The 11,806-nt window shown below is 33.9% G+C and overlaps 1 protein-coding gene across 1 annotated transcript; it reads left to right on the top strand.

The window, feature by feature from the left end:
• The first annotated feature begins 2,688 nt into the window (after positions 1-2,688).
• LOC130976208 (calcium-dependent protein kinase 13) lies at positions 2,689-7,873 on the top strand. The gene is made up of 7 exons (XM_057900999.1): positions 2,689-3,592; positions 5,134-5,277; positions 5,585-5,737; positions 6,350-6,465; positions 6,552-6,719; positions 7,035-7,265; positions 7,352-7,873. Exons 1-7 carry the CDS (start codon positions 2,941-2,943, stop codon positions 7,508-7,510), a joined length of 1,623 nt encoding a protein of 540 aa, XP_057756982.1. The 5' UTR covers positions 2,689-2,940; the 3' UTR covers positions 7,511-7,873.
• Positions 7,874-11,806: the final 3,933 nt, after the last annotated feature.

The raw sequence follows: 11,806 nt of genomic DNA, 5'->3' as shown, positions 1-11,806 counted from the left end.
ATCAAGGATTATAGCCTTGTATTAATATCTTCTATGTTATGGAAGATGAACAAATATCAAAGCTAAAAACTTTCCATTAGTAACCATCTATAATTAGGATGGAAAACTAATTCATGAACACATATATCAGTAAATACACTATATAACTGACCATCCACACACTTAACTAACAATCAAAATAACTATGGGTCATGTCTATCAACCACACCAACCATCAAATTCTCTATCACAAGGGCTACCCAAACAGCTTTCAAGTATCACTAACAAACGAAGACCAGGAGCACATCCGTCAACTACAAGCATACCAATCATCAAGGAAAAAATACTTTCACACAATTCATCAACTAGATAGCTCCAGATATTGTTTTATTCCTTCACAAGAAGGCATACCAATAAATGATTCACAAAAAAGTAATTCACTTCAGGCGACTCCCACATGAGCATATAGAATTGGAATTTTTTTAACAATCCATAATCATACAAAAACCAAAAGACAAAATAAGCTTGTACATTATAAACTGTTGAATGACATAATAAACAAGACCCTTTAGAAATTATAAGATGCACCAAAGACACATTTATGGTTTCATTCCTCTTCCTAGCACAAGATTCAGCAACGGCAGTTAATTGTTCATCAATAGGTTGGAACCAAGATGATAGATATATGTTTCCGGCGGAATGTAAAAAGGCCTTCAACCAACCCAACGAATACAAACACATAGACAAAGGACACCGTGATATCAAGTTGTATAAACCAACATGCATGGTGTGAAAATTAGTATATAAGAAAAACTAAACAACGGGGACTCACCTAATAGTAGGTTAGCACGCTTGAATTGTTGAGAGCCTGAAGTTGAGATAGTGTGGTTGTTTTACCGCTTCCTGAGGCACAAAAAAAAAATTAATATTGTCTATTTATCCGACTCATGTACCCTGAAGCAGGATTTAAATAGATTAAAGAAAAAAAGACAAGCTTGTTTTGCATAAAACAGCATGATATAAAGAGGCATCGCAAAGCCACCAACACATTGCTTTGTCCATATAGCAGATATTACCTTGTTAGAGCCTACTAACTGCAATTTTTTCGCTCATGTTTAAAAATCAGGGGGTCCAGGCTTGAGAATAAAATTATTTTATTGTTATTACAAAGCAATCTCATAAAGAGCGGGTAATTATTTGGTTACAGTGTGAAGACAAACATATTTGGTATAAAAAAATGTCCAATCTATGGCAAAATTTTAAGACTAACCATCCAATATCATACTAAAGTAACCATCTGTGACAATATCAACGAAGAGTCAACAATGGTCAAGCAAGAAAATGTCAAACTAGATGCACATGGTCCACACAGATACAGACAAAAAAATGAAAAAAAATTAATTTAAACTGATATGAAATCAAAACGAACAAAGTTTTTTGACACTTTCCCGCGCTAAAGTTAAATCATCATGGATTACAATAACATAAATGAACTACCTAGCCCACAATCTCCGGGATGCTACCATCGCACCCAAAGCTTTCTCACCATGGTTAATCACTCATATAATCAATAATATCTATCTCTAACACAACATGCAACAGCGATAACCGTTCTAAAAAGGAACAACTACAGATACTTACATTAGATGGTTAGGATCTTCAGTTGATGATGTTACATGTTTTTCCTGTGACGAGCACGCGGCTGGTTTCCTCGGATTGGATGGTCGGCTGATTGGCGATGGCGTTGCCCACGCGAGTAAAACTGCTCGAATGCTCCTTTCCGGGGTGAGCGCTCCTCTGCCTTCAGCTCTGATCAGAGGCACAGCGCGGACGGACTCCGGGTCGGCGACGGCGGGATGTTCAGAGGCGGAGCACGGACTTCCTAGGGCGGTCACGGCGTGGTGTACTCGACGGCCTCGGGCGGTCACGGTGTGGTGTTCTCGACGGCCACGGTGGGTGCGGTTCCGTTACCTGTTCGCCTAGCGTGGTTGGCGTTTGCGGAGCTGAGGGGTCTTTCTGGTCAAACGGCGCTGAGGGGTCTACCTGGTTCTCTTCAACAATTGCAAGGGTTTGGGATAAGGAGTGAAAGGGCCCCAATCTACTATATAAGGATTTTGGAGAAAAAATATAATTACTTAAAATTTAGTGGTGTGGTTAACTAAACATCTAAAATAGATTAGGGTTATTAATGGGTTAATTTATCCTGTTAAACTAAATTGGGCCTTCTAAATGGTCCATTATAGCCATTATACACATATTTCTAAACGGTCCTAAAAAATAGCTATATTAATATTTTGACAACTGACTCAATGCTAAAAATAACGCAAAAATTATTATAATACCCAACATTCTATCTAAGAAACCACTATAAAAAATTTAAATCTCAAAAACTATTTTAAATAATTACATAAATCTAAAAAACCATTGTAGAGATTTACCCCACTTTAGACTTAAATGTCTTTACTGAAAGTATATAAGTAATTGCATTATTCGGTACAACTCTGATACATTTGGTAAAATCCCATACATTAAAAATTTAAAATTAAATTAAATTTATATTGCAATAATTATTTCATTTTAAAGAAAGAATAGATTAATTTTTTAAGACAAAAAAAGAGAGGATAGATTCTTTTGAAACCTACAAATACAAAAAGTAATAATTTAAATTAGACACGAGCTACCTCGCTCCTAAAAATCCGCATCCCCAGCCGTTACCGTACACCCTACCACTGCTTTCACACACACTTTCCCTTCTCACTCTTTGCTGCTGCTGCTGCTGCTGCTACTTCTTCTCTTGTCCATCTTCATCTCCGAACTTTAATTTCACACTCTTTCCCCAAATCTCCAGGGTTTAGGGTTAGGGTTTCTACATTTCCCCATGTGAAACCCTGGCTCTTCCATTCCCACCCTAAAACCCCCTTCCACACTTCCCATCCCGATCCGCCACCACCATCGCCGCAAATGGGAAACTGCTGCAGATCTCCGGCCGCCGTCGCCCGCGAGGACGTCAAATCCAGCTTCTCCGACCACCACGCTAAGCGTGCTGCTGCTGGAGACTCCTCCGCCGCCGGAGGCACCGGTGGGAAGAAGAAGCCTCCTCCGATCACCGTCCTCACCGGCGTTCCCAAAGAGAACATCGAGGACCGGTACCTAGTAGACCGCGAGCTCGGCCGTGGCGAGTTCGGTGTGACGTACCTCTGCATCGACCGCGAGACGCGGGAGTTGCTCGCGTGCAAGAGCATCTCGAAGCGGAAGCTCCGCACTGCCGTGGACGTTGAGGACGTCCGCCGCGAGGTGGCGATCATGCGCCACCTGCCGCGAAGCCCGTCCATCGTGTCGCTCCGGGAGGCCTGCGAGGATGACAATGCAGTCCATCTCGTCATGGAACTCTGTGAGGGCGGTGAGCTCTTTGACCGAATCGTTGCCAGGGGTCATTATACGGAGAGGGCGGCCGCAGCGGTTGCACGGACCATCGTGGAGGTAGTGCAGCTTTGCCACAAGCACGGGGTGATCCACAGGGACCTCAAGCCAGAGAATTTCTTGTTTGCTAATAAGAAGGAGAACTCGCCTCTCAAGGCTATCGATTTTGGGTTGTCCATATTCTTCAAGCCAGGTATGGAGGGATGAAAACAATTGAAAGTCTTGCAATCCGATGCTTAGGAATGTAGGCGAAAATTTTGAAATGTGAAGTCTAATTTTAGTATATGAATAAGTGAATAATTGAGTGTAGGTGAGTTTGCGATGAGAAATGTGAAGGGTTTTGGGATTTGGCCTACTGGAGTGCTAACTGAGAGAAAGATTGAAATTTAACGGATTCTAAAAGCTCCTTTTTTTTTTTTGGGATATCTGAGGTTTCACAAGTGAGCCTTGATATTTATCACTAATGCAAAGTGTCCAGATACATTTGAACGAACTCCCCACTTGTAAACTGATTCTATTTGCCACTTCTGTTTAGTATGTTCCGTAATAGTATGTGGTTGAATTGAATTGCAGTGTGCATTGTGTGGATTTAGTTTGGGATCGGACTATGGGAGTAGAAAAAAAGGGGGAAGTCATTGATTCTTGGTAGTTCTGTATTCTGTTGAAGTCGAAGCTCAACTTCATTGATGGTGAGATGGAGCGAGTTGAGTTTTTTAGCACTTGTATTGAGTGGAATTACATTTCAAGTGACACTGTCAATGTCCTGTTGCTACTCATCCGGGTGCTTATGAAGTCTGTCTAGGGAAGCATACTTAGCGCGTTTAAGGTCCCTACAGTTTAGATTTACATCTTCCACATAAAATAATAAATAAAAAAGAGGATAGTCTTTGTTGTACTGATGAGCTGAGAATCCCCTTGCTGTTATTTAGTCTTGATTTATGAGTGCCATTTGTGTTAATGAGATTGGTTGCCTCGAGTCAACAGACCATGATAATAGGGGTCTAAACTTCCGATGTGAAATGAAATTTTCGAGCTGGAGTCTGCCTGGTGCTGTGCTGAAAATGAGATCGTCTAACGCTGGCAGTAGATTTCTTACTGTATTAAGGATTAACTATGACGATTGTTGATGGACTTGGAGGGAAAGTAAAGAAAGGAGATTGTCTGCACTCTGGATTGCAATTCTGTCCAAATGTATTAATCCTTTTATTTTCCCTTCTCCCATACCCCCATGCTACATGTGGCGTAATGTGGTCTTTGTTGAAGCAGTACAAGGAATTTCTATGCAAAAGTAAATCAACAATGATAATATTTACATAAAACAAAATGATATGGCGTATTTCTTTCATATTCTACATTTACTATTGTTTCTTTACCAGCTTTGTTTAGGTGTTAATGCTGCTATCATATATAGAAATGAACTAGGGGATCATATATGTTTTGGTTACTATGTAGGTGTTTGTTATGATCTAATAACAATTACATATTGCTACCCTGTCTTTATTTGGCTTCCTGTTTTAAAAATTTAACAATGAAATGTTGAAAATATTTTGGTTTGTGAGAGAAACAAGACTTTCCACTCACACAATGCTAATCTTTAACATCATTGTTGATGCTTTGACATCTGATCTGATGGCACTTTTTATCTCAATGCATATCATTTTCAATATTTGTCTGTTACTTATAGTCTGACATGTGTTCATAATTTTATCTCGTGGGTAATACACAAATTTCCAGGTGAGAGGTTCTCAGAAATTGTTGGAAGTCCTTATTATATGGCTCCAGAGGTGCTCAAGCGGAACTATGGGCCAGAGATAGATATATGGAGTGCGGGAGTGATTCTCTATATCTTATTGTGTGGTGTTCCCCCATTTTGGGCTGGTAATTACATTACTATGTCTCAAGATTATTATGTTTCTATTTATGCGAGCTCTTCACTGTTCGTGCATTAGTATCTATGGTTGTTCGCATGTTCCCTCTTCTATTTGTTTGTTCTCTTACTTTTGGTCTGAGCAAGTAGAAGTATTGTAGAGCTTTTTGGCAAGATTTTCATCTGATATTTTGTCTTGTTTTGGTTCATGACTTCATGTGTATTGCAACCCTCTGCACTTCCGGACTTGTGTTCTTTATTTTTCCACCAGCTTAGATGGAATTTATGTTATCTTACCTGAGGCTAATTCTAATGCAGAATCTGAACAAGGGGTTGCACAGGCCATTCTTCGAGGGCTTATAGATTTCAAACGGGAACCTTGGCCCAGTATTTCTGAAAGTGCTAAAAGTCTTGTTAGGCAAATGTTAGAACCAGACCCTAAGCTTCGGTTAACTGCCAAACAAGTGCTCGGTATGTTTGTTGTTTTCATTTTTTAAGAAACCTTGATGTAAGATGTTTCAAAACTAAAATGGATGCGGAAAGTTTCCTCATTGAAATGATCCATTGCTGTTTTCTCTGTATGCTCACCAAATGATAATATGTTTAAAACTATCTCATTTGTGTATTTTAATGATTAATCTATCCCATCCCACTACGTCTACACCCTTTATAATAAACACGTTGACACCAGTATTTTCTTAACAACTAAACACACATTCTCTTTGTTTTGTTAATTAAAAAATAATTTAAATACACAATTAATTAGTAACAACTGTAGTTTTATACGGATGTTAAGACTTAAGAGTGTTTGGTGAATGAATAGTGTTTTCATCTATCTCCTAAACTTAGGCAGATGGGTTGGACTAATGTTGTTTTTCTCTATTTACATTTCAAATCCCAGAAGATCCTTTTCCTATGTGACTTTGATTTCTTGAACAATAATTTGAATGGAGAAACAGAGATGCTTGGAGGAGATTTTATCTTTTTGGTGTAAATTATTGGTTTTATTATGATGACTATGTTAATGGGTCACCAGAATGTATTGACAGTTTCCATTAACGTTTTTATGATCTCAACCTGCAGAGCATCCTTGGCTACAAAATGCTAAAAAGGCTCCTAATGTTCCTCTTGGAGATGTTGTCAAGTCAAGGCTTAAGCAATTTTCGATGATGAACAGATTCAAAAGAAAAGCCCTTAGGGTGAGTTCACTGTACCTGATGGTATTTTTTGTTGCCATTTTGTTGTATGTTATAACTTAGCTTGTACCTCTGGAGTCTGGAAACAGGTCATTGCTGATTTCTTATCTAATGAAGAAGTTGAAGACATTAAAGATATGTTCAAGAAAATGGATAGTGATAATGATGGTATCGTTTCCATTGAAGAATTGAAAGCTGGATTTCAAAATTCTGGATCCCAACTTGCTGAGTCTGAAGTTCAGATGTTTATTGAGGCTGTATGATCACCTTTCTCTTGTCCTTCTAATTTATTATGTCTAAAGTTTCCGCTTGCAACATCTTATAATGCCTCATATTCACCTACAAATTCACACCTATGCATATCAAAATGCCTGAAGCACAGTAATTCTGATAAGTTTTCTACTTTCATGTTATGATTATGTCCTGGACTTCAGTTTCGTTTTTTTAAATCCGGAGTATGTTTCTTTTCATCTGATATGCCTTGTTTTCATCCCAACCTAAACCAATGTTTGTATAATATTCCAGCTTAAAATCCTTCTTTTTGTGTTTAACCCGTTGTATGTTGAAAACAGGTAGATAATAACGGGAAGGGAACACTTGACTACGGAGAATTTGTTGCTGTTTCTCTTCATTTAAAAAGGATGGCTAACGATGAGCATCTTCGCAAGGCCTTCTCATATTTTGACAAGGATGGGAATGGATATATTGAACCTGAAGAGCTACGAAATGCCTTAATGGAAGATGGAGCAGACGATTGTACAGATGTAGCAAATGATATTTTCCAAGAAGTAGACACGGACAAGGTTAAATATTTGACAAATTTTCCGCTACACATAAACATGACCCTGTTTAGGAATCTTACCCTAAAATATTTCTTGAACAATTACAGGATGGACGTATCAGCTATGATGAGTTTGTGGCTATGATGAAAACTGGAACAGATTGGCGGAAAGCATCTAGGCATTACTCACGCGGTAGATTCAACAGCTTGAGCTTGAAATTGATGAAAGACGGTTCTTTAAACATAGGAAATGAGCAGTTATCTTGAGTAGTAGTTGTCGTAAGTATTGGTGTGTGTCTTTCCCATTTGTGTAATATTCCTCCTACATTCTGGACTTGGCCTTTTTGTGATGATTATTTGGTTCCTTGTTTGATGGAGGTCCCTTTTTCACTTGGTATTGTGAGAATTGCCGAAGGAATTAGAATTAGTGCACCAAAAATACATGAATGTCCTCTATTATTACTTTGTAAAACATGGTGCCTTGGAGAGCAAATGGGTGACCTGTATGAATGATTCCACTAGATTTTTCCACTCCTGCCTTCTGTTCTGGTTTGACAATGTTGAATCAAAACTGTTAAGTGCAGTCAGCTTGTTTATCTAAATTGAAAATGTTTCCTAGTTTGTATTCTCCACCCTGATTTGATCACTTCCATTGTATCGGCAGAAAATGATTGTTTCATTTAAGATGAGTAATGACATATCTTTCTAATTTATCGTCTTAAACGTTTTTCTAATCTTACATACTCTATAGTAATGTTTTTATCTCGTTTAAAATGGCCACTCAGTACATTGACATTACTGACCTGACAACATTTAATATTACTTGTCTCGTAGCATGATCTTTGTATTATTGCATGCTTGCTCCTGAGATTGCAGATAAGCAAGGATGCTGCACGAATTTCTAGCTATTTGTCTTGATGAATTTATGGCACACAATGTTGAACTTATAATCAGTTGCTACCTCGTGAGCCCTATTGTCCAGCTTGAATCACTAGCTGTGAAAAACTTAAATGTCAAATGAAATAAAGTGTACTAATTCAATCAATTCACGAATAATTATTTTCTTGTTGGGGATTGGGGATTGGGGAATACGGCTGCCTTTTTAAATACAATGTTGCTATGCATTCTCTTCTTGTTTTCTTTATTTTGGGTGGGCGGTTGTCAATTTTGTCATATCACAAGTTACAACTTACAATCATGAATCCATGTTGCGTTCCATGATTAACCTCTTTTGAGATTATACAGTATTATTCTATACTCTTGTATCCATTGATTTTTCTCAACTTCCTATTTACAAGTTATTAGTATCATATTGCAGGAAATATAAAGATGATTAGTGTTATATTTATATAATAAAAAAATAAAGGGTAAAGTATATTTTTTGTCCCTAAAATTTGACAAAAGTTTTAAAAATATCCCTAAGTTTTATTTTGTTTCAATTTTGTCCCAAAAGTTTTTTATTTGCATCAAATATAGCTTTGACGGCTAATTTTTCAAAAAATTTAATACCAATTCAAAAACAATTTCATAATAACAACCCTCAATACAAACAAATCAAGTATAATTTTTATACATTATTGTTAGATTGGTCTTAAATTTTTTGAAAATTTAGCTGTCGAAGGTATATTTGATGCAAATCGAAAACTTTTAGGACAAAATTAAAACAAAATAAAACTTAGAGATATTTTTAAAATTTTTGCCAAATTTCAGGAACAAAAATATATTTTACCCAAAAATAGATGTAGTATTATTTAAGCACCATCTTGTATTGTTTTTGACTTTTTATTTATTTATTTATTTATTTTTTGAGGTCAACAACATCTCTCATTTTGTTTGTATATTTGGCAACAATTCAATTAAAGGTTTCTAGAGGTACGACACTAGCCGCCGCCGCCTGCTCCTCCTCCTTCTTATTATTATTAAATAAATAAAAAAAATGAGGCTACAACCAGTAGACCTTGATTAGGAGCTGGAAATGGTCTATGAAAGGATTTAATTTGTGGATCGTTTGCTTTTCAGCTACAGATCCTGAGATCCATGTCAATGATAGCATTCTTCACTAATGATTATGTCTAAATTCTGAGTTAAGAAAACAAAAATGATTATGTCTCAGTGTTAGCTTCCATGTTCATCGCTGATCATGAGTTCTGTTTACGTATCGTTAAAGCTTAAACTTAGGCTTAGTTTTTTTTTTTTTCATGAAAGTAGAAGAAATGGAAATATCAAATATGACACCACCTACAGTCGTCACTAAAAATTTTAGTGGCAACATTGCAATTTTTTGTGACACTCAAAAGTTTATTTGTTATAGACTTATAGTGATCATACATGATATGTATGCAAGAAAGTACAAGAAAATAACTTTTAATTAGACAACATTAGTCAGTTTTAAGATTTAGGTTTTGTAATTTAGGATTTAAAATTTAAAATAAATAAAATAATTTTAAAAAAGTTGATTGATTTTATTAAAAAAAAATTTGATTCCTTAGCATTCTTCATCCTTACCTACGGTTGCTATACATTAAAACTAAAGCAGATAGATATGGCAAGAAAACATAATTTCATAACAATGAATCCTTTTTCCAAGGAAATCGATGAATAAGTTAATTTCATATGTATAAATTTATACACGTTATTATTGTTAGAATTTCAAATTGACTTGGAAGTCTCAGATTAATTAAGTCTGACTAAAAAAATAGTATATATTTGAGAAGATCGGCATATATAACTAATTTCTTAAAGTTTTGGATTAAGACGTAATAAGTACTTGATTCATTGTGTTTATCACTTATGTTATCTTTAATAGATCTTCCCAGAATTGAACGTTAGTTTAAGTTTTTGTTAAGGTTTAATGTATAAATAATTCTTTGCAGTAAACTTTGGTTGCCATTTCCCTGATGAGTAAAATTTTATCTCTATTACTTAAAAAAGTATGTCTAAATAAAATATGCACAATAATTTTGTGCATGGATATTATTAATTTCACTAAATGAATTTCAAAAGTTGTTATAAAACAAGAACATTGTAATAAATATATAATACACTAGTACATAAATAAATAAATATCTTTTAATGTATAATATTTTAAATGACCAATATAATTTTTTTAATAAAAAATATAAAACACATAAATACAAAAAATATAAATCTTTTTTATTTATGAAGATCAATTATCATGTAATAAAAATTTTATAATATTAAAATAGTATTTTAAAGTGCAACATAAAAATATAAAATAATTAAATTTTGTTTATATTACTTTTACAAATAATTAGATTGATATATCAAAAATTTATTAATTAATTACTTTGTTAAAAATATTATTATATAATATAAATGGTTATCAAAATATTTGTAAAAATGTAATTTATTTAAAATATCATATATAATACATAAAAATGTTAACCTTTTTATTTTTTCAACTTTTTAAAGAAAGAAAAAAAAAGAAAAAAAGGAATACGTATATCTTTATTTTTTTGAAATATTGGTTTTTATTTACATGTATATTTGTTCGTGAATATTTGAGTACTGAGAACAACCAAAAACTAATAAAATTGTAAATAAACTTAAATACAAGATTTTTTTCCAATAAAAGAAGGTAAAAATAGTTTTAGCTTGAAAGTTGAATCCACTTGTTCTACAGTTTGGAGCACTTGATTTGCTAATGACGAAAATAATTTTACTATGTAAGCATTTCTATAGTTTTAACATTGATACCTTATCAAATCATAAGAGTAAGATGTGAAAAATAACAAACATACTTCTCTTTTTATATTATGTAATTTTTTTTGTCAAACCAAAAAATTTTACCAGCAATTCGTTCAAGTCAGCATTCCATGTATTATATATACTATTTAAAAAAAAAGAGTATATTTTCCCAAATATTTTGATAAAATATTATATTATATAATATTTTTTTTAACAAAAATAATAAATTAATAAATTTTTAATAAATTAATCTAATTATTTATCAAATAATATATATAAAATTTAATTATTTTATATTTTTATGTTACGATTTAAAATAATATTTTAATATAAATTTTTAATTATAAAAATTTTACTATATATTAATTGATCTTATTAATGAATATTTTATATTTATTTATTTAAAAGTAAAAGATTATATTTGTTATTTAAAGTATTATATATTAAAATATATATTTATTTATTTACTAGTATATTTTGAATATTCAATGTGCAAAAAATTATTGTGCTCATTTTAGCCAAACTGCTAAAAAAAGATTAAACTTTTGTGAGAAACGGTTAATAATAAAAAATTATTATAAGTTCGTAAAATATTTAAATATATTGTACATTATCTATTAGTGGATTGATGAGTAAACTACTAAAACAGTAAGGACAAATAAACTCTCAAATTTTATGGTGCTAAAGTCAGATTCCATCCATAAGTGCTGATTGTGCATGTTAAGCAAGAAGCAGGAACACATGTAACTTTTCGGACAAAGGTATTAATGTATGGCAGGTAGAGAGAGGTATTGCAAAGAATGGCCTCACATTAAAAAACTTTTGTCGAAGAGGTTTATGATAAAAGAAACCTAA

This window comes from Arachis stenosperma, chromosome 4, assembly GCF_014773155.1.
Source record: "Arachis stenosperma cultivar V10309 chromosome 4, arast.V10309.gnm1.PFL2, whole genome shotgun sequence".
Classification (NCBI taxonomy): Eukaryota; Viridiplantae; Streptophyta; class Magnoliopsida; order Fabales; family Fabaceae; genus Arachis; species Arachis stenosperma.
This window is presented reverse-complemented; position numbering and strand designations above follow the sequence as displayed.